We start from the raw sequence: 27,792 nt of genomic DNA on the forward strand, positions 1-27,792 counted from the left end.
TCGCCTAGAACTTAGAACTAATTAAATCTAACTAACCTAAGGACATCACACACATCCATGCCCGAGGCAGGATTCGAACCTGCGACCGTACCGGTAGCTCGGTTCCAGACTGTAGCGCCTAGAACCGCACGGCCACTCTGGCCGGCTACGTCATTTTCAATTGCAGTGTTATGCCAGTTATATAAAAATTGTTCGGTACTGCATTGTATCTCGTCAACATTCTTGTCTTGCGATCGAGAACGTTGACGTAATACATACATCAAAAAAAACTTTTGCATCATCTAGGTTCCGAGAGTTCAGGAAGCTGTGCAGAAAATTAGAATTGAGAACAACATAAAAATCATTTCCGCCCTTTTTATTGCTCACGAAAACCACACATTGCATGTTGTACCACCATACAGGCCGGCCGGAGTGGCCGTGCGGTTCTAGGCGCTACAGTCTGTAACCGAGAGACCGCTACGGTCGCAGGTTCGAATCCTGCCTCTGGCATGGATGTGTGAGATGTCCTTAGGTTAGTTAGGTTTGATTAGTTCTAAGTTCTAGGCGACTGATGACCTTAGAAGTTAAGTCACATAGTGCTCAGAGCCATTTTGAACCACCATACAGCGAGACCTTCAGAGGTGGTGGTCCAGATTGCTGTACACACCGGTACCTCTAATACCCAGTAGCACATCCTCATGCATTGGTGCATGCCAGTATTCGTCGTGGCATACTACCTACAGCTTCATCAAGGCACTGTTGGTCCAGATTGTCCCACTCCTCAACGGCGAATCGGCGTAGATGCCGCAGAGTGATTGGTGGGTCACATCGTCCATAAGCAGCCCTTTACAATCTACGCCAGGCATGTTCGATAGGGTTCATGTCTGGAGAACATGCTGACTATTAGCCGGCCGAAGTGGCCGTGCGGTTAAAGGCGCTGCAGTCTGGAACCGCAAGACCGCTACGGTCACAGGTTCGAATCCTGCCTCGGGCATGGATGTTTGTGATGTCCTTAGGTTAGTTAGGTTTAACTAGTTCTAAGTTCTAGGGGACTAATGACCTCAACAGTTGAGTGCCATAGTGCTCAGAGCCATTTGAACCATTTTTTTGCTGACTATTCTAGTCGAGCGATGTCGTAATCCTGATGGAAGTAATTCACAAGATGTGCACGATGAGGGCGCGAATTGTCGTCCATGAAGACGAATGCCTCGCCAATATGCTGCCGATATGGTTGCACTATCGGTCGGAGGATGACATTCACGTATCGTACAGCCGTTACGGTGCTTTCCGTGACCACCAGCGGCGTACGTCGGCCGCCCATAATGCCACCCCAAAACAGCAGGGAACCTCCACCTTGGTACACTCGCTGGACAGTGTGTCTAAGGCCTTCAGCCTGACCGAGTTGCCTCCAAACAGGTCTCCGACGATTGTCTGGTTGAAGCTATATGCGACACTCATCGCTGAATGTCAATATTGCGCGCTCCATTCATCATGTTGTTGGGTCCGTCTGTACCGCGCTGCATGGTGTCGTGGTTGGAAAGATGGACCTCGCCATGGACGTCGGGAGTAAAGTTGCGTTTCATGCAGCCTATCGCGCACAGTTTGAGTCGTAACACAATCTCCTGTGGCTGCACGAAAAGCATTATTCAACATGGTAGCTTTGCTGTCAGGGTTCCTCCGAGCCATAATCCGTAGGTAGCGGTCATCCACAGCAGTAGTAGCCCTTGGGTGGCCGGAATGAGGCATGTCATCGACACTTCCTGTCTCTCTTTATCTTCTCCATGTCCGAAGAACATAACTTTGGTTCACTCCGAAACACCTGGACGCTTCCCTTGTTGAGAGCCCTTCCTGGAACAAAGTAAAAATGCAGACGCGATCGAACCACGGTATTGACCATCTAGGCGTGGTTGAACTACGTGGTTGAACTACAGACAACACGAGCCGTGTAACTGCTTCCTGGTGGAATGAAAACTGATTGGCTGTCGGACCCCCTCCGTCTGATAGACGCTGCTAATGCGTGGTTGCTCACATCTTTGGGCGGGTTTAGTGACATCTCTGAACAGTCAAAGGGACTGTGTCTGTGATACAATATCCACAATCAACGCCTATCTCCAGGAGTTCTGGGAACCGGGGTGATGCTAAACTTTTTTGATGTGTGTACAATGTATCTACGAACAATTTTATATAAATGACATAACACTGTCTTTCATAATGTCATAAAGTCGAGCAGCGCAAAAAATAAAAGTTTGGTCAAGATATAAGAGAAGTTACCAAAAGCGATATTGTCAATACTGTCAACAGATGGCACACTGGCGGTCAGTGCAATTTACGTCAAAAGTTTTTGATGTTCTCAGTATTAAATCGGAAGCTTTGAATCTCACCTTTACACGTTCAGTATTATTGCCTATCAGGTAATTCTGGACAATACGATTGACTGCCTACGGGGCGTTTAAGGAGTAGGAGTGGTGAGGGCGATAAAGGTATCCCCCCTCCGTCCTTCTTTCTCCCTTCCCCAGACCCAAACTCTTGGTCGACATATAATTGTACCAGGGATCGAAAATTGAACGGCCGAATTTCTATGTAACATGTGTTTTATTGTTAGACAAACAGTGTAAAACAGTATAAAACGTGGACTACTTCCGAGGCCAACGAGATGGGCTAAAACATGACATTTACATCATTAGAAAAAAAACTTACAGTTTGTGGCAGACGGTACTTCGTGTGTCATGTCATTTCACACCTTCCCTACTCCAATCGTGAATTATGTCTGAGCAGAACGGCTCTTGGTAGGTCTCCGTGTGAGCCCGGATATATCTCGTGTTACTATCATGATATTTGCGTGAGATGTAGGTGAAACCGGCGGAGGATGAACCACGGGGCGGAACGGAACTAGGAGTTTATTTTGATCCATAAGTGGTACACTCTAGAATCATTTTCAGGAACTGTTACCCAAGGGACAAGGATGGTGACAAGCTATTCTAGAAGATCTTACCTTTGATTTTTGTGCCAGTAACGTGTTTGTGATCGTTTTTCGTTTGCATATTGCAATATTAGTAACTCTTTATCTTTGCTTTATCTACTAGTTTTCTTTTTCTTAAAATCTCAAAATACATGCTAGGCTCCTTGTTTTAGTGCGTTTAGAAGATGTTTAATTTTGAAAACGCTTAGTTGATCTTGAAATGCACCTAACCTCACATCAGTTCTGGGCGGAACGGACCGAGGTTGCGTTCTGCTACAGGCAGCATGCCATTCTTTCCTAGTGTTAATTTTTTGGTATTCATGTTTATTCCAACACTTCTAAAATACATTACTATATTTTGAAGTTCTCCATATTGTTGGCAGTGATAATTTTGTTTCGTACGTGGTCAGAAGATACGAGCACAAAACTAATCGTCGAAGTTGGTCTACAGAAAATATGGGAGAGGCTGCGACAGCTGTTGTGAGTAAGAAAATGAGTTTTGGGAAAAGTAGTGTTGAGTTAAATGTTCCTAAAACGTCTCTTCAGGGAGCAGTTCAGTATAGACTTCAACACGAGACTTTTCAAACTGACAAGAGTGAAAATTTTGTCATGTTTTCTGGAATGAGCAAGAGTTAGAGCTTGACAGTTATCTGAAAGACATGGATGGCACATTGTTTGGACCGACAACGAACAAGTTCAGAGCGTTAGATTTTCAGATGGCAGAGAAAAACAAACCGAAGACCCGTTTAATAAAGAACTAAAAATGGTGGGGTGAAGACTGGATGACTCAGTTTCTTTCGAGATGTCTTACATTCTTCCTCTTATTAACTCATATGCGCATGGCGTTTATGCAGATTTTAGGAAATATGATTAGTTTTTAAAGTTAAACTTCTAAGGAAATGTAAATTAATAACAGCCCTTATTACGAATCTGATTCCGTTCTGCCTCAAGCCTGGAGCACAGTGGACATCTTAAATTTTTTATAGTGTTCGCTTGTGTACTTTCACGTCTGATTTCTTTGTTTCACTGTTTAAAATACATATTAAAAGTCACACAGAAATTTTCTTAGCTTTTTGTTTACCATTTTAATTGAACTGTGGTGATTTTAATGTAAGCATTACCGTCCTGCTCCCTGTTCCCATATGGAGGGCAACTCTTATAGGAACGTATGTTCTCACACAGTGCTGCTCTACATCTCTCTTGTAGTGTCTGCCACTCTAGTCGGCTGAGTGTCTCTGTGACGCTTACTTGCTTACTAAATGAAGCTGTGAAATTCTGTGTTGCTCTTCTTTGATTCCTTTATTACCTCTATCAATGCTATTTGGTAAGGGTCCCGTTCTGGACAGTAATACTCAAGTAGGGAACAAACGAGAGTTAAATCAGCTTCTACCCTCTTTAGTAGATAACACTTCTGGAAAATTCTTTTACCGAATCTGAGTCTGGTATCTCCCTTTCGTAGTATTAGTTTTGTGTGATTGTCTCACTATAAATCTGTACGTACACTCTCAGAAATGTAATATTTGTGTGTCATTCCAGTGACTGACTATAATGTAATTAGAAAACAGAGCTACATCCACCTATTTTTGCATTACGTTACGTTTGTTTACATTTAAGATTAACTGTCAGTGGCCGACGGCGGTGGTCTCGCGGTTCTAGCGCGCAGTCCGGAACCGTGCGACTGCTACGGTCGCAGGTTCGAATCCTGCCTCGGGCATGGATGTGTGTGATGTCCTTAGGTTAGTTAGGTTTAAGTAGTTCTAAGTTCTAGGGGACTAATGACCACAGCAGTTGAGTCCCATCGTGCTCAGAGCCGTTTGAACCATTAACTGTCAGTGACTGCACCAAGTGTCCATCCGTTGCAGGTATTCCAACACCTCTCTACAATTTTCCAGTGTACGACTTTACTGTAAGCAGTGGTTCCAGCATTTCTGACACCACTGCCCCTGAGTGCAGTTAGATATCAGCTAGTTTCTCGACTCCCCCGCCCCCCCTCCCGCCCTCCCCACCACCATCATCAACGTTAGTAACTACCTAAACTTCAGAACCAAAAATAATTTTCTTTGAATACTTCCACTCTTAAAGTGACGAAGAATAAATGACATTTAGAGTTTGTAGGCGTTTCATTAAACCACGAACAAATGAGTCAACAAGACAACTGATACTGCTTATCTATACTATCTTCTTTTATACAAAAATGAATGAATTCTCAGTACATCGCGACTGCTACCTACAACTCCTTCTCAGAAGAGAAAGCTGGCTATCAACACACAAGACACAAAAGACACTTCCGTTGCACCACTCCTCTCCCTAGCAGTCTTTACTCCATCCACGCCCCCCTACCCCAACACTTAAAATATGCAAAGTTACAATAAGTACACCGCACTTAAGCTACTGTTTGTAAATCACCTGAATGCTGGAACCCTTACTTCTTAATTGGCAGAAGTTGAAAGAGTTCAGGCTGCTAATGCATTTTATCTCACCACTGGCACTAATAATAATAAATATATAATAATAATAATATAGTGTAGGCTCTTGAGCTATGTAGTAGCCATTGCATAGTTACTGTTCTTTGTGAGTTTGTTTATCGTTGAGTGGTGAATTATGAAGCAATTTCTGGTCCATTTCAGGAACTACCTACAGCATATGGAAGGTATTTTCATGAGATATTTAAGCATATTTGATGCGCATGTCTCAGATTTACTGACATAGATGCATGGTACAAAGTACGAAGTAAGTGTGCATTGGGTGGATTGTATAAGGGTGATGTGTTAATAGCTTCAGCAACTGTAATGCTTAGCACATTTTATCTCGACTTAATACTAGTACTGGAGAAAACATTATTACTAATTTATTAATCCGTATTAAGGCTTACGAAATAGTGAAAATACTAGCGATCTTTTAAAAGTAATTTAGATGCAGATTCGCGAACGATGGCGGTTCGCGCAGGTCGAGACTTCGACGAGGATTGCACTGTTGCCGGTTCCAAGCGACAGTTCCAATATGCACGTACATTTTTACTTGGCTCATAAAGACAGCGTGTATCCTGCAGATCGTGTTTCTCGCTTGCTTATATACAGGGTGTACATAAAGTCCGGGAACACCTTCAATTATTTATTGCACAAGAACGAAACATTGTACAGACGTCATACATATTGCATTTTGAAGTGAAACTCTGAAAGTTTTTTTTCTTGCAAACATTCCATATGCGAACCATGAGTGACCCGGCAGACGTTAATATGATAATCGAATTCATGCCATAACCGTCCCAGCATGGCATCGTCGACTGTGGCAGTCGCTTCCCGTATTCTCTCCCGCAGCTTTGCTACATCACGTGGTAGCGGCGGTACATACACCAGACTTTTAATGTGTCCCCACAGATAAGAGTCACACGGAGTGAGATCTGGTGGCCGGCCGTTGGAACCGAGCGGTTCTAGGTGTTTCAGTCAGGAACCGCGCGACCGCTACGGTCGCAGGTTCGAATCCTGCCTCGGGCATGGGTGTGTGTGATGTCCTTAGGTTAGTTAGGTTTAAATAGTTCTAAGTTCTAGTGGACTGATAACCTCAAAAGTTAAGTTTCACCGAGCGAGGTGGCGCAGTGGTTAGCACACTAGACTCGAATTCGGGGGGACGACGGTTCAATCCCGTCTCCGGCCATCCTGATTTAGGTTTTCCGTGATTTCCCTAAATCGCTTCAGGCAAATGCCGGGATGGTTCCTTTGAAAGGGCACGGCCGATTTCCTTCCCTATCCTTCCCTCACCCGAGCTTGCGCTCCGTCTCTAATGGCCTCGTTGTCGCCGGGACGTTAAACGCTAATCTCCTCCTCCTCCTGTTAAGTTTCATAGTGCTCAGAGCCATTTGAACAATTTTTGAGATCTGGTGATCAGGGAGGCCATTTCATGAAACAAATGTCCTCTTCTGTAGCACGGCCGATCCATCGATGCGGCAGCTCCGTGTTCAGGTACCCACGAACTTCACGATGAAAATGGGGTGGAGCCCCATCCTGCTGAAAGATGAACGGAGAGTCCGATTCCATTTGAGGCAGCAGCCATTGCTGCAACATGTCCAAATATTAATATCCAGTGGCAGTGCTCTCGGCGAAGAAGAATGGCCCGTACAGTTTCCGACATGACAAGGCACAAAAAACATTTACCTTTGGGGAATCACGCTCAAATTCAATGCTTTCGTACCCTAGATTCGACAACTGTGCCTTCCCCATTAGTGTGAAGAGTGGCTTCGTCGCTAAAATTAAGCGGTAAACAGTGCCATCCCCATCCTGATTCAGTTTTTGCAACTGCGAACAGAACTCAAAACCCTAGATTTTGTCGTCGTCATTGAGCTTCTGCACTAGCTCCAATTTGAATGGTTACATAGACAGCTTCTCTCACAATACTTTCCACACTGCCACTGGAGGCATTTAGTGTTCACGGGATGCACGACGCACCGATGTCTTTGGACTACTTATAAATGTCTCTCGTACGCTCTCCACATTCACTTCACTCACACTGGGACTGCCAGTGGTAAATGGCCTTCCTTGTTGGTGGCTGCTTACCGTACTTGGTTATAAACATCCGTTGAACAGTTGTAGCACACTTGTTTTTGTCGAACTCCAACACAAAGGAAGCTCGCTCCGCACATGAACTCGCCATGTTTGCGTCTAGCGCTGACTCTCGGCAAATTACCAAACTACGCTGTGTCGGTATGCATGAAAAAAAAAAAAACTTTCAAGGTTTCTCTTCATAATGGCGTATGTAGGATACCTGTACAATGTTTGGTTCTTGTGCAACAAATAATTGAAAGTGTTTCCGGACTTTATGTACACCCTGTAGAATTTGTCTCTTACCGGCATAAACAGCGATGACATCTCGCATCAAATGGAATAAAAATTCACTAAATATCTCGCTACATTCACGTTTAACGCTAGCGATCGCTACGACGTTCACTGCAGAGCGCTCAGAACACTAGTGAACGCTGATTGGCTGTCGGAGAGTGCGTGACGTAGGTGCGCAGAACAAACCTAAAAGCGACCAGCATCGAGCCTGACTCCAGTTATAGCTTAGTGAGCAAAAGAAAATTGACCCCCTTCTGCTTTCACGCCTCAGGAATAATATTTCACTCCTCAGGTGGTAATTAAACCCAGTTTGGGAACCACCGCTGTAGAGGTGTACCCTAACTCAGCCGATATTTTCCGAGTATTTTGGTATGAAGGGACCCCTGGTCTCCAGTGGCTCGTTACAGAATAATTGAATTTCGTTTCATTTCTTATTACCATTTATCTGTGGATCTGAACTGGACTGAAAATATCTGCACAACATTTCGAATGTCGATGCTGTGAGTCTCATGTTTGGAAAGTAGCTTGTTCCACTCACTCATGGTACTTGCTGATAACAACAGTGATGCTTCGGCGTCAAGCTTGAGTTTTTTCCCTGGCAGTGTTAGTTGCACGTTAACAGTGATCATGGTGGGCAAAACAATAGGTGTACGACAACATTTCTGGACTTGTTACATACAGTTACATACACTGGCGGAACTGATTAAAATATTGTGATAAAAGTGTACATGTTTCATCTGGGGTTTGTTGAGCGTTTTGGTGATTAGATATTGAATGATTCTTCACCGTTGGGAACGTAATTTCTCAGAAGCAAATGTAACTGGGATGGCAGCTAAATAAATGGTATTTAGATTGCTAATCTGTACCAAAGCGACGGTGAGCATTGGTGCATCATAACAAAATACACTACTGGCCATTAAAATTGCTACACCAAGAAGAAATGCAGACGATAAACGGGTACTCATTGCACAAATAGATTATACTAGAACTTACATGTGATTACATTTTCACGCAATTTTGGTGCATAGATCCTGAGAAATCAGTACCAAGAACAACCACCTCTGGCCGTAATAACGGCCTTGATACGCCTGGGCATTGAGTCAAACAGAGCTTGGATGGCGCGCACAGGTACAGCTGCTCATGCAGCTTCAACACGATACCTCAGTTCATCAAGAGCAGTGACTGGCGTATTGTGACGAGCCAGTTGCTCGGCCACCATTGGCCAGACGTTTTCAATTGGTGAGAGATCTGGAGAATGTGCTGGCCAGGGCAGTAGTCGAACATTTTCTGTATGCAGAAAGGCTCGTACAGGACCTGCAACATGCGATCGTGCATTATCCTGCTGAAATGTAGGGTTTCGCAGGGATCCAATGAAGGGTAGAGCCACACACATCACAACAACGTTTCACCAGGCAACGCCGGTCAACTGCTGTTTGAGTATGAGAAATCGGTTGGAAACTTTCCTCATGTCAGAACGTTGTAGGTGTCGCCACCGGCGTCAACCTTGTGGAAATGCTCTGAAAAACTAATCATTTTCATTTCAGAGCATCTTCTTCCTGTCGGTTAAATTTCGCGTCTGTAGCACGAAATCTTCGTGGTGTAGCAATTTTAATGGCCAGTAGTGTACATAGAAAATACCTCTGAAGAACTAGCTGAAATTTTTTCGGTTGAGTCTGGGCCCATTCTGTATCTGTAACACGGAGTGTTACTTCGAACCAACACAGAAACAACATTTGCAGGGGCTATTGGTTACAAATGATGATGAACTGGTTGAGACGAAGCTGAAGCGACAGCGAACAGTTGACACTATGGGTTTTCATTAAGCAGAAACAGTTCCTCACAACGTCCAGTTTCAAGTGTGCTAGACTTGACAGTTTTAAAGTCTCTGAACTTGTCTCTTTTTACAGTGTGCAGTTTTAGCGTTTTCTACTGCCTCTGTCGCCAACAAAGACGTGTTTTGCCACAGGTGGTGACGGAGATGCTGAAACGCTCCGGCTCGCTGCGGGACATGTTCAGGTCGCGAGCTGCCGCTCGAGCCCTCGGCATCGGTATGGGTCTGCAGGTGGCGCAGCAGCTGTCCGGCGTTATCATCATCATCTTCTTCTCTGTGCCCATCTTTGTGGCCGCTGGCAGCTCCATGGACCCCAGCGACTGCGCCATCGTTGTCGGCGCCGTGCAGGTGAGCGCTCCCGCACTGAAGGGTCCCCCTTCTCTTGGACACGGTCTATTTATGCTACATTACAATTTTCTTTTTGTCGTCATTCCTCTGACTGATTCGCGGCCGGCCACGATTTCCTCTCCGTCTCAACTTCATCATTCAGATTAGAACTGTCACACATGGGCTTCAATTATTTATCCCAATCTCTACCTCCCCCTACAAGTTTTACACTCTACTGTTCAATGCAGCACCATGAAAGTTATTCTTGAAGTCTTAACACAAGTCCTATCACCCTGTCCCTTATTGTCAGTGTTCAAATGGTTAAAATGGCTCTGAGCACTATGGCACTTAACATATGAGGTCCTCAGTCCCCTAGAACTTAGAACTACACTACTAGCCATTAAAATTGCTACACCACAAAGATGACGTGCTACAGACGCGAAATTTAACCGACAGGAAGAAGATGCTGTGATATGCAAATGGTTAGCTTTTCAGAGCATTCACACAAGGCAAGAGCCGGTGGCGACACCTACAAAGTGCTGACATGAGGAAAGTTCCCAAACGGTTTCTCACACACAAACAGCAGTTAACCGGCGTTGCCTGGTGAAAAGTTGTTGTGGTGCCTCGTGTAAGGAGGAGAAATGCGTACCATCACGTTTTCGACTTTGATAAAGGTCGGATTGCAGCCTATCGTGATTGCGGTTTATCGTATCGCGACACTGCTGCTCGCGTTGGTCGAGATCCAATGACTGTTAGCAGAATATGGAATCGGTGGGTTCAGGAGGGTGATACGGAACGTCGTGCTGGATCCCAACGGCCTCGTATCACTAGCAGTCGAGATGACAGGCATCTTATCCGCATGGCGGTAACGGATCGTGCAGCCACGTCTCGATCCCTGAGTTAACAGGTGGGAACGTTTGCAAGACAACAACCATCTCCACGAACAATTCGACGATGATTGTAGCAGAATGGAGTATCAGCTCGGAGACGATGGCTGCGGTTCCCCTTGACGCTGCATCACAGACAGGAGCGCCTGCGATGGTGTACTCAACGACGAACATGGGTACACGAATGGCAAAACGTATTTTTTTTCGATGAATCCAGGTTCTGTTTACAGAATCATGATGGTTCGCATCCGTGCTTGGCGACATCGCTGTGAACGCACATTAGAAGCGTGTATTTGTCATCGCCATACTGGCGTATCGCCCAGCGTGATGGTATGAGGTGGCATTGGTTACACGTCTCGGTCACCTCTTGTTCGCATTGACGGCACTTTGAACAGTGGTCGTTGCAGTTCAGATATGTTACGACCCGTGGCTCTACCCTTCATTCGATCACTGCGAAACCCTACATTTTAGCAGGATAATGCACGACCGCATGTTGCAGGTCCTGTACATGCCTTTCTGCATACAGAAAATGTTCGACTGCTGCCCTGGGCAGCACATTCTCCAGATCTCTCACCAATTGAAAACGTCTGGTCAATGGTGGCCGAGCAACTGGCTCGTCACAATACGCTAGTCACTACTCTTGATGAACAATTACGAACAACTTGAATTGGAAGAACACGTAGAAAATGTTGTGGGGAAGGCGAACCAAAGACTGAGAATTATTGACAGAACACATAGAAGATGGAGCAGATCTACTAAAGAGACTGCCTACACTACAGTAGTCCGTCTTCTTTTGGAGTGCTGCTGCACGGTGTGGGATCCTTACGAGATGGGATTAACAAAGTACCGTGTGATCAAAAAGTCAGTATAAATTTGAAAACTGAATAAATCACGGAATAATGTAGATAGAGAGGTACAAATAGATACACATGCTTGGAATGACATGGGGTTTTATTAGAACCAAAAAAATACAAAAGTTCAAAAAATGTCCGTCAGATGGCGCTTCATCTGATCAGAGTAGCAATAATTAGCATAACAAAGTAAGACTAAGCAAAGATGATGTTCTTTACAGGAAATGCTCAATATGTCTACCATCATTTCTCAACAATAGCTTTAGTCGAGGAATAATGTTCTGAACAGCACTGTAAAACATGTCCGGAGTTATGGTGAGGCATTGGCGTCGGATGTTGTCTTTCAGCATCCCTAGAGATTTCGGTCGATCATGATACACTTGCGACTTCACGTAACCCCAAAGCCAATAATCGCACGGACTGAGGTCTGGGGACCTGGGAGGCCAAGCATGACGAAAGTGGCGGCTGAGCACACGATTATCACCAAACGACGCGCGCAAGAGATCTTTCACGCGTCTAGCAATATGGGGTGGAGCGCCATCCTGCATAAACATCGTACGTTCGAGCAGGTGTTTATCAGCCAGGCTGGGGATGATGCGATTCTGTTACATATCGACGTACCTCTCACCCGTCACGGTAGCAGTTTTGCTGTCCAGCGCCATCTGTCGGACATTTTGTGACCTTTGTTTGTTTTTGGTTCTAATAAAACCCCATGTCATTCCAAACATTTATGTCAATTTTTACCTCTCTATCTACATTATTCCGTGGTTTATTACGTTTCCAAATTTATACTGACTTTTTGATCACCCGGTGCATCGAAAAAGTTTAAAGAAGAGCAGCACGCTTTGTATTTTCTACAAATAGGCGAAAGAGTGTCACTGGCATAATATAGGATTTGTGGACATTATTAAAACAAAGGCATTTTTCTGTTCGACGTAATCTTCTCATGAAATTTCAGTCACCAACTTTCTCTTCCCAATGCGGCGCCTACCTACATAGGGAGAAACGATAATCATGATAAAATAAGAGAATTGCAGCTCACACGGAAAGATATAGGTGTTCGTTTTTTCTGCATGCTGTTAAAGATTGGAATAATAGAGAATTATTGGGAAGTTGATTCGATGAACCCTCCGTCAGGCACTTAAATGTGATTTACAGAGTATCCATGTAGATGTAGATCTAGATATATTTCATCGTACGTAGGATTCAAACTTTACTGTACAGAGCTGCCACCTGTCGCAAGGAATAAAGGAACTAACGCAATGAGTGTGTTAATTGCACAGAAATCCGTTGATACATACAGGCAAATTATTCCACGCTCCTTCAACTTTGTGATCCAATTCATCAATCATAGTAGTCTGCGAGTGGTGGCATACCAGTCCTTCAGCAACTTGTGATCAGACATTTCCAGTGAATGACTGATCTGGAGAACATGCGAACAACAGATCCAACCGTCTGTATCGATTAAGGTCAGCACAGCAACTGCAGTAGGCAGTCTTGCGTTATCTTGTTGAAAACTTTGTAGAGACCTCTAAGATAGAGCACAGCCACTGCCCTAAAAACGTCAAAAATGTAACGGCTGCTCTTCAAATTACCGCCTGCGCGAACCAGAAATGATCGTGTTGTGTATCAAATGGCACCCATATCATCACGCCAGACGTAGATGATGAAAGAGATCTGGCATCGTCCGTTCTCCTGGGAGCCTCCACGCACTGATACGTCCATTGCGATCCTGTTAACAGAACAGAGACTCGTGTGAGAAGATGATGTGGTGGTCCTCCTGTGTAGTGTTATCACCGTCGCACCACTGTCGGTGCACTGACTCCGCTGATGCATCCAGAGGAGCAGCACTCATGGTCGCAATTCTGAGAATACTTGGTAGTCCAGGCATCACACTAGTTCGTATATGACGTGGCAGCATGTTCAAGCGTGGCCGAGCAAATAATGTCTGTCCTATCGAGTGAGGCCGTGGAGTTGCGTATATGACCTTCTGAACCCATCAATTCCTTATACGAAAGACAGTCGTGGCATCGAGACCCACGAGAGCAGCGTTATCGTGGAATTACACTCAGGTGACAAAAGCCATGGGATACCTCCTAATATTGTGTCGGAGCTCCTTTTTCCGGGTGAAGTAAAGCAGCTCGACGTGGCATGGACTCAACAGGTCGTTGGATATTTCCTGGAGAGATATTGAGCAATGCTGCCTCTGTAGTCATCCATAACTGCTGAAGCGTTGCTAGTGCAGTATTTTGTGCACGAACTGACGTCTTGCGTATGTCCTACAAACGTTCGCGTTCGAATTGTCCAGCTTGTGCTTCACAATAATCACGAATAATTGTGGTCCTGTGACATGGCGCATTGTCATCCATAAAAAGTCCATCGTTGTTAGAGAACATGAAGCCCATGAATGGCTGCAGGTGGTCTTCAAGTAATTCGCTTGGACCAGAGGATCCAGTACATTCCATTTTAACCCAGCCCACACCATTATGGAGCCACCAACAGCGTGCACGGTGTCTTGTTGACAGCCTGGATCCTTGGCTCTGTGGGCTCTGCGCCCCATGCGAAACCTACCATCAGCTCTTATCAGTTCAAGCTGAAATTGATAAGAGCTGATCAAGATTCACCTGGCTAGGCCACGGTTTACCAGTAGTCTAGCGTCCAACTGATACCGGCACGAGCCCAGGAGAGGCGATGTCGTGTTGTTGGCAAAGGCACTCGCGTCGGTCGCGTGCAGCTGTAGACCGTTAAGGCCAAATTCCGCCGCACTGTCCTAAGAGTTACGTTTGTCGCACGTCCCACATCGCTTTCTGCGGTTATTTCACGCAGTGTTGCGTATCTGTCGGCACTGACAACTCTGCGCAAACGCCGCTGCTCTCGGTCGTTAAGTGAAAGTCATCGGCCATTGCGTTGTCCGTCGTCAGAGGTAATGCCTGAAATTTGGTACGGTCGGCACACTCTTGGCACTGCTGATCTCCCTAACGATTTACGAAATGGGATGTCCCATGCTTCTAGCTCGAACTACCATTCAGCACTCCGAGTCTGTTAATGTCTGTCGTGCGTCTATAACCACGTTGGAAACCTATTCACATGCACCACGTGAGTACAAAAGACAGCTTCGCCAATGCAATGTCCTTCTATACCTTGTGTACGCGATACTACCACCATTTCCAAATGTGAATATCCGTATTCCAGTGTACCTCAGTGTATATGCGGCAGTCCGACAGGTGACGATCTTGCAACTGTCGAATTCCGCCAGATGCAAATAGTGTGACCGCACGAGACTTCTCAGCCTTTGGGCCGCATTCGATCCTTACTGCTGACCCAAGTCTAACTTTTTTATCGCTCTCTTGTTCGATTTTAGGAAAGCAAACGTAGAACACGTTTGGCAATACCGTCTTTAGCGGGCTTCTTGAAACTGCGCGCGCAACGGCTTGGTTGGCTGACTTCAATGTCAGTTAACTCGGAAACGGCGAAATGTATCGAATTTTTTCTTAGCAATTATTTCTTAACATAGCCCTTACGACCTTTTTAAACTGTTTCTGAGCACCCTCTAGCCAACTACATCATCTGCAAGAAGACTGAGGTTATTGTTAATATTGTCCATCATTAATATACAACACCAACAGCAAAGGACCCAACATGCTTCTCTGGGACACACCCGAAGTTTCTCTTACAACTGTCAAGGATTTTCCATCCGAGATAGCTTGCTGTGTTCTCCCTTTCAAAAATTCATCAATCAGGTCAAAAATATCGCCTGATACTACATACAATCGTACTTTTGATAATAAGCCTACATGTTGTATTGAGTCACATGGTTTTCGGAAATCGAGAAATACTATAACTACCTGACTGCCAAGTCCAAGCTTTCAGTATGTCATGCGCGAAAAGTACGAGTTGAGTTTCATATGATCGATGTTTTCGGGACATATGTTGTTTAGGTTGGAGGAGGCCCTTCTGTTAGAGATACATCATTAAGACCACGCCCGGAACAAGTTCTAAGATTCTACAACAAATCGATGTCAAGAATGATGGACGATAGTTTTTTTTTCTTTTTTTTTTTTCGAGGGCTCTAGATCAGATCGTGGTCAAAAGAGATACGAACTCAGCCGCAAAATCGGCATTCAGAAAGGGATTCTATCGGGCCCTGGAGCTTTGTTCAATTGTTGCAATATGAGCTGTTTATTAACACCACTGATTACTCGCGCGGGATAGCCTCGCGGTATAGGGCGCCTTGCCACGGTTCGCCCGGCTACCACCGCCGGAGGTTCGAGTCCACCCTCGGGCAACGGGGTGTGTTGTCCTTAGCCTAAGCTAGTTTAAGTTAGATTAAGTAGTGTGTCAGCCTAGGGACCGATGACCTCAGCAGTTGGGTCTCATAGGAACTAACCACGAATTTCCGAATTTTCAACACCACTCACACTGACATCAATGCCACTCTTATTTGCAGTAGAACGATGATTAAATTAGAACAGTTCTTCTTAGTAAAGGAACATTTGAAAATGGAATTCAATATTTTTGCAGTTCTCCTTTGCGAACGAGCATTTGAAAATAGGAATATTTGTGCTTTTCTTCTTCAACATTCAGTTTCAGTCCCATTCTCGTCTAGTACCACAAACAGCTATTGTTTATGACCAGAAATTCTTTGGATTATGTGTGAAATCTTTCGTGTGATCTGAAATCCTTTGGGTTATATGAGAAACCTTTCTATAACTTTCTTCTGTGATGGCAACTTTAGGCTTCGGCCTTACGCTATTTGACAGCCCAATGAGTTTCACTCGACATCACCTTTTTGTAGCCCAATACCTTGTTTTACACCAATGAGTATTATATTATAGCCTCGATGACTCTCATCATGAACTGTTGCAGCATGTACATAACTGTATTTATCAAGTGCATGGTCAACTGTTCTTCTAAACCTAAGCCACCATTCATCTACTATACATTCTTCTCTCCACAGCTAAATGTTTCAAGTTTGGTATTGAGATACGACACTATTGTCTCTTTGTCTAGTTGGCTGAACATGTAGACTTTTCTACCTGCTTTGGATGCAGTTTGTACTTTGGTAATCATTGTCGCTGCACAGTTGCTTTGTGGTCACTGATACCCGTTTCTATCTGGACATCCTCATAGAGTTCATGTCTATTTGTTGCTATTAGATCCAATATATTTGTCATGAGTAGGTTTTTGTACAGTCTGTGCTAGGTAGTTTCTTTCTCATACCAAAAACACCATTACCACCAACAATTGCGAGCACAATGAAATAAAATCATCCAAATCGGTGAAACCGTTATCAGGTGGTGATCTTTCATACATCCCGCAATTGAATTGAGAGGATGCGAAACAAAATGAACTTATGCCCAAAAATGCATGGTTTCCAAGCTGGAGACCATTTATTCAGACGTACTTCGTTACAGAGACTGCGGTCTAATCGCGCTGTACCGTGCAGCTACAGTTACAGTATGCGTGGTTTCCTCCTAGGGGTGGTACCGTTCCCCATACATCATGCTATAGCGCCCTCTCCTGCCATAACAGACTTTTCAGGTCGGGAGCAGTTTTGTCACTGGGTTCTTCACCAGGCAGCCTCGATTCCGGGATTTGTGTCATCCGTCTAATTCACAGAAGAGGTCACCTTTGTGGTATCTTCAATTCTCATAGCATTCATGTGTTGGGTAGTATGCAGAACCCAATGGTATGATGACAGCGAATCACCAGCATTGGTGCAGCCGGAATGTGTGGACCAGGATAATTGGCGACCATATTTTGAGACCAGTCTTCCACAGACGTGGCCTAACAGGCTGGAACTATTGGCGTTTCTTGCTGTTCTGCTGGAAGGAGTGCAACTGATGATTCGAAGGGTTATGCGGCTGCTACATGATGGTGCTCCAACCCACTTCGCCGTTAATGTACGGATGCATCTCAGTCGTATCTTTCTTGATCCACGGATCGGACGAAGAGGAGTCGATTTTTGCAGCGCCCATTTCAGATGTGGAGGCATTGGAACAGCGTATTCATGCTGCCTCTGACATTGTTCGGATGGAGCCTGGCCGATACGAACGCGTGAGACAGAACATGCTACGGAGCATACGGCGCTACGGCACATGGAAACTATTTTCAACACGTACTGTAACTGTGGCTGCATGGTACAGCGCGAATTAGACAGTAGCCTCTGTAACAAGGCATGACTGAATAAATGGTCTCCAGCCTGGAAACAGTGCATTCCTGGACATAAGTTCATTAGACATTTTTTGTTCCGTATCCTCTCATCGATCAATCCGTAGAGTTGTACACACACACACACACATACACACACACACACACACACACACACACACACACACACGTTTGCAGTAAACTGGTCAAGAACTATTCGAGGTTTTTGTAACAATGTTCTCCCTGATCAATCATATATATACATATATATAAATCAGGGAGAGCATTGTTACCAAAATCTCGAAAAGTTCTTGACCGATTTACTATAAATTTTTACACGACACTCTAATGAACATTGGGACAGACATAGCCTGTATATTTTTGTAATATATATATATATATATATATATATATATATATATATAAAGGGGATATGTCTATACCACACATCTCCAAAGTTCCTGACCAATTTATTTCAAATTTGTACACGATACCTTAACAAACATTTCGATGGACATAGTGTGTGTGTGTGTGTGTGTGTGTGTGTGTGTGTGTATATATCTTGAAATATCCCCTTCGAAAAATTTTATGAATGACTGTCTCGATCAACCCCTTACGTTATTTGATTTTCAAACAGCTGAGCAGAACTGAACGTACTCAGACATTTCGCTCTTTACGTATTCTGATCAACACTAAACTAACACACAATATTCTTAGCGCAACGCAATCTGACTTTCAATAATCCCTATAATAGAATGGCCCTGACTAACAATAACCTATACCTTTCATGAATCACTTAGCTCACAATTATCTTCGTTACTCGAACTACTGTAATACAGCGAGCGCCAATACTGCGAGCTAAATAAAAGATTCTAACTACTGAAGGCACTAACTACTGATAGGCATAGTTAGCAAATGAAGGATTTTGATAGAGAGCAAACAATGTATTTACCTTAATAATGTTCAAAAGTCATCATATATATATATATATATATATATATATATATATATATATATATATATCAGTTCATGACATCCAGTCTCACAAATTTACTGTCTCTGATGGACACACGTCCAGATCATCTGCTCTCAAAACTCCAGCTGCCCAACACTACAACAGCAAATATTCCAACAATGCAAACCAGCCACAGACTGCACACAGCACAGTCAGTGATTTTCATACAGAGCGCTACGTGGCGTTACCAACATAAAAACCTAAAGAGCCTACTTACATAGCCCCCCATGCTCCCCACAGTAGATTTTACAAATTGTTTTGGGCAGTGGCCAATACAGATTTGAAAAAAAAATATACAATAACAAAGGAATCAAATGCACACACTTATTGATACACTATTGGTCAAAAGCAAAGATTTTCTCACAGTCCATAAAGACAGTCCTGATCGTTCATCACAGTAAAATTGCAGTGTTTTTCTCAAAGTCCGAGCAGTAAAAGAAAATGCACACGGAAGTAGTGGATTTTCATGCAGTCTTGAAGAAGTAGTATTGTCCTTCCAATGGGAAGACAGTGCTGACTCTTGACATGCAGACAGGTAATGGGTCACAACAGCGCAAACCCACAGCAGAGTCAGTCGAAGTTTTGAAGAATATTGGTAGGTAGGTCATCACAGAGCAGACCCACTGTAGTCCTGGTAGAGATTATGGTATTGGTGGGCCACCAGAGGAGCAGAACCAATGCAGTCCTTGTAGAAATTGGTGGGACATCAAAGGCGTAGACCCACTGTAGTCCTTGTAGAGGTAATGGTATTGGAGGATCATCAAAGGTGCAGACCCACTGCAGTCCTCGTAGAGATGGCCAGCAGCCATCTGTTGCGACTTTGCAGGTGCCCAATCAACATCGAAGAGTCTTACGGACAATATAGCAAGTCCATAAACCACCACTTGTGCACTCATGAAGTTTTTGGAATTGTCCTTACAACCAGCAATGCTGTTAACCAGTCCCTTGCTGAATTATCAACAAACATGCAAACACTAACAGTCCCAACTTCTCACCTATTGTGCATGTACTACGACCAACAGAAATGTGTGCACTGAAATGAATGCTTACAAGTTACTTAATCTGATCAACTGGTGTCAATTACAATTTTATCACATGAGAATACAATTACAAAGGTGCAGAAAACATCATTAAAGAACATAATAATACAGATAACATTTGTAGTAATACAGGCTTTACAAAAGAATAGAAGTAAAGATGCATATCAGTGTTACAGGTATTATGACATAAGTAAATAAATAAAATCATCAGAATAGTTTTCGAAACATTAATTTCACACATGAGCGTTAAAACAGAACAGAATAAATAATGTCTAAACATCTTTACAAAGTATATAACACATTATTAGAAAGATTCTACAATATAACTCTTAGCAGATAAACACATAAGGACAGGAAGAACACAAATACACAAGGGTACACAAACACATAGCGGAACAGCACAAAATGAAAGGACAGTGTTTGTTTTACTGCAGTATTTTGCAAACAAAACTTTCTTTGAAACTTCCTGGCAGATTAAAACTGTGTGCCCGACCGAGACTCGAACTCGGGACCTTTGCCTTTCGCGGGCAAGTGCTCTACCAACTGAGCTACCGAAGCACGACTCACGCCCGGTACTCACAGCTTTACTTCTGCCAGTACCTCGTCTCCTACCTTCCAAACTTTACAGAAGCTCTCCTGCGAACCATGCAGAACTAGCACTCCTGAAAGAAAGGATATTGCGGAGACATGGCTTAGCCACAGCCTAGGGGATGTTTCCAGAATGAGATTTTCACTCTGCAGCGGAGTGTGCGCTGATATGAAACTTCCTGGCAGATTAAAACTGTGTGCCCGACCGAGACTCGAACTCGGGACCTTTGCCTATCGCGGGCAAGTGCTCTACCAACTGAGCTACCGAAGCACGACTCACGCCCGGTACTCACAGCTTTACTTCTGCCAGTACCTCGTCTCCTACCTTCCAAACTTTACAGAAGCTCTCCTGCGAACCATGCAGAACTAGCACTCCTGAAAGAAAGGATATTGCGGAGACATGGCTTAGCCACAGCCTAGGGGATGTTTCCAGAATGAGATTTTCACTCTGCAGCGGAGTGTGCGCTGATATGAAACTTCCTGGCAGATTAAAACTGTGTGCCCGACCGAGACTCGAACTCGGGACCTTTGCCTTTCGCGGGCAAGTGCTCGGTCCGGCACACAGTTTTAATCTGCCAGGAAGTTTCATATCAGCGCACACTCCGCTGCAGAGTGAAAATCTCATTCTGGAAACATCCCCTAGGCTGTGGCTAAGCCATGTCTCCGCAATATCCTTTCTTTCAGGAGTGCTAGTTCTGCATGGTTCGCAGGAGAGCTTCTGTAAAGTTTGGAAGGTAGGAGACAGGGTACTGGCAGAAGTAAAGCTGTGAGTACCGGGCGTGAGTCGTGCTTCGGTAGCTCAGTTGGTAGAGCACTTGCCCGCGAAAGGCAAAGGTCCCGAGTTCGAGTCTCGGTCGGGCACACAGTTTTAATCTGCCAGGAAGTTTCATATCAGCGCACACTCCGCTGCAGAGTGAAAATCTCATTCTGAAAACTTTCTTTACTTCTTGGAGAATTCCCTTCGTAAATCATTATTCCCAAAAAGTCCTATCTATACCTGCTTTCTGTATTCTATTCATATCCTCTTTCAAAATAATTATTCTTGATTGTACAGTACTCTTTTCCCAAAAAAAATCTTTTTTCGTATGACTTCCAATTCATCGCAACTCATTCTCTTATACAGCCTACCCCCTCTTAAGCTAACTTAAATCTACTGAGCTCATATGCATAAACTACAGGACGAGGCAATGCAGAAGCACAAAACAATTAACACAAACAGCAATAACAAAAAAATTGCAAATTGGCAAAGCAAGCAGCAGTATATCTAAATTAGCAAAGCAAATGCAACATTGCAACTAATATGAGGCAATGTGCAGCAACAAGAATAATGAATCAATAGTAAAACTGGCTCAACAGAGTAATAGAAAGTGAAATTCAGTAGCACTATGCCTGGCAAACAGCAGCAGCAAATGCTATAACTTATACCTAAACATGACAAAGCTCAAGCAGAAAAAATATTACAGTAAAAATGGCCATGTCTAATACCTATGTCACGTCTCAACACTAGAGTGATGCACCATGATAACTTACTCTAGCACACAAGTTACCAAATCGTTAAAAAACTATTTATGCAATTTCTGTAAAGGGAAATGTCTATTTGTGTTCCCTCTTTTTTTAAGAAAGTAGATCATAAAATTATTGTTTAATGGATCTGTAGACATAAAATATTTACATTAGTACATCTATTAAATTTTATTTTAACCAATGTTGCAGTCCAGCTAGAAACTACCTATTAAACAAAATAGGCAAATATGTATACAAAGCAAAGCATAAACATCATTCACTAGCCATATAAGTTTCCAGGTTCGTATCCTGGCAGGGCCGCCATATGAAACATCCCCTTCGAAAAAACCCCTTACGTTATTTGATTTTCAAACAGCTGAGCAGAACTGAACGTACTCAGACAATTCGCTCTTTATTTATTCTGATCAACACTAAACTAACACACAATATTTTTAGCACAACGCAATCTAACTTTCAATAATCCCTACAAAATAATAGCCCTGACTGACAAAAACCTATACCTTTCATGAATCACTTACCTCACAAATATCTTCGTTACTCGAACTACTGCAATACAGCGAGTGCCAATACTGCGAGCTAAATAAAAGATTCTAACTACTGAAGGCACTAACTGCTGATAGGCATAGTTAGCAAATGAAAGATTTTGATAGAGAGCAAACACTGTATTTACCTTAATAATGTTCAAAAGTTATATATATATATATTTTTTTTTCCCCCCATTCAGCACTGCTGGCGGCTCACCTCCAACCTAAACAGCCTACTTATAATCTGTGTTTATGTGTGTGTGTATATTTGTAATATGTAAAAGGGGTGAGCTGTTACGACAAATGTCGAAAAGTTCTAGGTCGATTTACTTGCAATTTTTACACGATAATCCAATGAATATTCAGACAGACATTTCTGTAATGCATTGTATATGTATAAAGATGAAACGTTGTTACCAAATAATCTCGAAAAGATCTTGACGGGTTTAGTTCAAATTTTTACACGTTGCTCTACTGAACATTCAGACTGAAATGGAGATACAGACAGAGGAGGAGGACATGGACAGAGAGAGAGGGAGAAGGTTATTCACAGAAAGAACCAGGGAGGAGGGGATGTACAGAATAAGAGGGAGGGGGATGAGAAGATGGGCAGAGAGGGGGGACTTGGAAGCTTTGCCAGGCTCGCTAGTAAGTAAATAAAATTGCAAGTTGCACGAATTTTGCAGTAAACTGACACCTTTCTGATTGTCGTGCCAAAGATAAACATTGTGGCGTCAGCATATCTCACAAGACCCACGTGAAACGTGGAGCACCTCAGAGTCCGTTTCCCACTTGGGGCAACTGCTCGCAGCACTGTATATGTAACATTCTAACACTGATCACAGAGATATTCTGTCTGCGTAAGCCTACTATTCAAACAATATTTTTTGCCCACCCTTAATTGTAGTCTCTCCCCGATGTTATTCAATCTGTATATAAAGCAAGCAGTGAAGGAAACAAAAGAAAAATTGGAGTAGGAATTAAAATCCATGGAAAATAAATAAAAACTTTGAGGTTCGCCGATGACTTTGTAATTCTGTCAGAGACAGCAAAGGACTTGGAAGAGCAGTTGAACGGAATGGATTGTGTGTTGAAAGGAGGATATAAGATTAACATCAACAAAAGCAAAACGAGGATAATGGAATTTAGTCGAATTATGTCGGGTGATGCTGAGGGAATTAGATTAGGAAATGAGCCACTTAAAGTTGTAAATGAGTTTTGCTATTTGGGGAGCAAAATAACTGATGGTGGTCGAAGTAGAGAGGATATAAAATGTAGACTGGTAATGGCAAGGAAAGCGTTTCTGAAGAAGAGAAATTTGTTAACGTCGAGTGTAGATTTAAGTGTCAGGAAGTCGTTTCTGAAAGTATTTGTATGGAGTGTAGCCATGTATGGAAGTGAAACATGGACGATAAATAGTTTAGAGAAGAAGAGAATAGAAGCTTTCGAAATGTGGTGCTACAGAAAAATGCTGAAGATTCGATGGGTAGATCACATAACCAATGAGGAGGTAGTGAATAGAATTGGGGAGAAGAGGAGTTTGTGGCACAACTTGACTAGAAGAAGGGACCGGTTGGTATGACATGTTCTGAGGCATCAAGGGATCTCCAATTTAATACTGGAGGGCAGCGTGGAGGGTAAAAATTGTAGAGGGAGACCAAGAGATGAATACACTAAGCAGATTCAGAAGGATGTAGGCTGCAGTAGGTACTGGGAGATGAAGAATCTTGCACAGGATAGAGTAGCATGGAGAGTTGCATCAAACCAGTCTCAGGACTGAAGACCACAACAACAACATTTCTTGAGGATATGTCGGAGATGTTTTACGCTGGCTGCATTCCAACTTTATGATGTTGCAATTTTAATGCCCAACAGTGTATTTTTCGCGATCGTTGGTTGACAGCCTATCCGAGAGCGGTGGGTGAGATATGGTGCCCACTGCCCATTACGTTTCAGGTGGGGTCGACGCTGCTGTCCACCCTGCTGGTGGAGCGCGCGGGTCGCCGCGTGTGGCTGGTGCTGTCGCTGTCTAGCATGGGCACCTGCCTGGTTTTCCTGGGGATCTACTTCCACTACCACGAGCACACTCACATACCTGTGACTGGTATCAGCTGGCTGCCGCTGCTCGCCATGTGCACATACCTGCTCACGTGCTCCCTGGGCATCGGCCCACTGCCCTGGGCCATGATCGGCGAACTCTTCCCCGGAGAGATCAAGGGTGTCGCCAGCTCCATCTGTGGTGGCACCAACTGGATCCTCTGCTTCATCGTCTCCAAGACGTTTACCAACATGGTGGACGCCTTCGGAACCGACGTCACTTTTTGGATATACGGAGGCATCTGTTTTGGGGCCACTACTTGGGTCTTCTTCTTCGTCATCGAGACTAGGAACAAGTCTCTCGCGCAGATACAGAAGGAACTCGAGGGGGTATCGTAAGCTTGCCTGTGCGTCCTTGCATCAAATGTCAGAGCCAGGTTACTATGCTATACCTGCGAATAGCTCTTTTATTTTCGAACTCTTCTTCGCAGCAAACTCATCCCTCTTTCCGCTTTTGTCTTCCCTTTCACCAGTCTTCTTTTCATTTTTAAAAAAATGGACATATTTTCTTTCTTAGGGAAATTATACAATCAATGGCCGCAGAACAAACTTTATTGCTGGTCTATATTGCATATGTTTCTAATCTTAGTACCGGTTTAGGTTCAAGTGAAGCATCTTCAGATCTGTGGAGATAAAAAATAAAAGAACTAACCATAATATAACGACAGATTCACAACTTCGTTATTACACCAGGTACGTTATTGTAAATTTGCTATTAGTGATGGGGTTACAGTAGCGTTGTGCACCTTAGGTTATATTGTGGTTAGTTATTTAATTTTTCTTATCCCTACAGATCTAAACATGTTTCTGTGGAATCGAAGAGTAATAATATTAGCCATATTTGCAATCTAGGCGACGACGGAATATATTGTAGTCTACTTTTTATCCATTTTCCTTTCGTGGCTTATCACTGCCGAGGTCTGCGAGTGAAAATTCTGTGGCCACATATTTCGAAGGATTATTGTCCTTTTCGTTCACAAGAGGTGTCTTCTTACAAAAATTCATTGTGCTCAGCCCGGCTGTAGAAAGAAAACAACAAATAAGGTGCATAGCGCCTCGAAGCATGTGACAAGATCATCCCCATCACATATTGTTCTTTATCTGTCGATAACAATTGTATATTCTCTTCGTTAAATTTCTCGTTTTTGTTGCATTTATTGTATTTCTGCACGTACATTTATTAGGTACCTCTCATGTGCATCTACTTAAACAATGCGAAAGCACTCTAGAGTGCATTCTGGGTACAACAAATATTTGTTAGCAAGTTCAATGTAAACATGTTACGAGTACACAGTGAAACTTATCACATAACACGTGAAGCGGAAAGTAGGATATTTATTTAGCTAACAATTTTTACTAGCATGCCCTTTAGAAATATTGCCGATTTGATACATTCTCGGTTAACAAGTACGGAACAGACTCATCAAAACATATGTTAACTACAGGTGCAAGTTTTTTGAACAAAGGTGTTCTCTTTGTATAGTTCCTTGCAATTATAAAAGCAGAAACGTCGCAAGACATGACTGTTGACTAAAGTGAGTGTATCACCTTCACAATTGCTTCTGTCGGAGTACTTCTCTGCAATTTAGTAAGATTTTTGCTTGCTTCTGCAACACAGATACTTGTAAATAGATGAATCCATTCAACTCCACCCCTTATCGTTCGTCTCTGTTGAGCTATGTGGGCTGTGCCATTCTTCTTCCAGTATGTACTCACGAATAATTGAATACAGACAGAATTTACGAATATTTTCAAGAAAAGATACCGTCAAACTAAGGCAAACATAGTACGCGGAAATGAGTAGCTATGTATTGTAAATAAGAAGCGATCTTCAAATTCTCTATCAGGTTCAATACAATCACAATATTTGTCATTTAAGCTTGTGTTAAGTACGGAACTCTTTGGAGTGTAGGCAATATTTATTTCGGAGTGTCAATCATTTACATGCTACTCATATTTGGGTGGCCTTGTAAACGATGAAAGAATGTAAGTAATTAAATATGCTGTTACGTGCTTTATCTAGTCAATATCCCAGCGACGTTCGTTTTATTGTTATACATATGCGGTAATGGCAATAATATTTAATATGTGTGTCCAGAATGGAAATGATGTATACAATCCTTCTGTTTATCAAAATGTATATTTTCATCCATTAAATTAATAGTTTGTGCATTTTGTTTTCTTATTTGCTAATTCATTAATTAAATGTGACAGTTTCAAACTACAGCACAGGTCCTTCTATACAGTCAGCATTTCTGGTCATTAAATACGTCTCGAGTTATTGATCCTGTTAAATGTCTTTATATATGCTTGAAGAGGCTCTTTTCGTTTAATACAATACTTGCTACTCGTGTAAATCCACAACTCCAGTCTGTCTCTGATGCGCATTCATTGTAGATTACAACGCCACTAGTATTCTTGAAACTTTTCGGTTCCTTACGTTTATAATGTATATCAACCCTTCGTCATACAACTTTCGAAGATTGTGACGGCCGGAATAATGCTACAGGGGTATGGTGCAAAATATCAGCTCGGCGCATTTGCAAGCTGGGTTACCTCATATTGTGCTGTCTCTGCCCTCCTATGTGACTGGAAGCAGCGTTGTGTCAAAATACAATAGAATCGAGTGAGTATAAATACTGGCCATTCTGGCCTAGCAGTATCTGTCTTCAACTGCTAGCTACAGTAAGAACTTCTCCACGCCAGCCGTATCTACAACTAGCTGCCACCTCTGCTAGCTATGGGTCTAAGGGTCGCTCCTAGACCTGATGCCTATGGTGAGCGAAATGTTTCAAGTGGGAGCCCTCCATCTAGGGGTCTTTTCCAGGCTGTCAACTGGCTCTTGGGCATATGCAGCGGGTTTTGGGTTTGCAGTCTGTGCCCTGCCACGACCCACACCTGTTGTACTTCTGCTGCCAGCCGGTCTCCAGCACTTTTGCACCTCGCTGTCAGTGGAATGCCAACGTGACTACACTCCACAAGGTCGCTTGGATGGCGACTCTGCCTACTGGCATCTGTGGACGTCCAGCACATTGCCCAGTGTTGTGCTGTGGCGAGCACTGCTGACTGGGGTCATCGCATGTCATAGAGGTGTCATTCTTAGCTGATGTACGAGGCTAGCTAAATGAAATATAATGACGATTTGATTGCATTTTCGGTTCCACAACTGCCAAGGAGCACCCAGCACCATG

General features: G+C 43.4%; 1 protein-coding gene across 1 annotated transcript in view; it reads left to right on the forward strand.

Annotated features, from left to right (window-relative positions):
• LOC126252265 (facilitated trehalose transporter Tret1-like) overlaps window positions 1-24,940 on the forward strand; it is a 72,489-nt gene extending 47,549 nt beyond the window's left edge. Inside the window, exons 4-5 of the mRNA XM_049953138.1 lie at window positions 9,734-9,946; window positions 24,461-24,940. Coding sequence (XP_049809095.1) covers window positions 9,734-9,946; window positions 24,461-24,940 — 693 coding nt within the window. The remainder of the gene's footprint in view (window positions 1-9,733; window positions 9,947-24,460) is intronic.
• Window positions 24,941-27,792: the final 2,852 nt, after the last annotated feature.

This window comes from Schistocerca nitens, chromosome 4, assembly GCF_023898315.1.
Source record: "Schistocerca nitens isolate TAMUIC-IGC-003100 chromosome 4, iqSchNite1.1, whole genome shotgun sequence".
NCBI lineage: Eukaryota > Metazoa > Arthropoda > Insecta > Orthoptera > Acrididae > Schistocerca > Schistocerca nitens.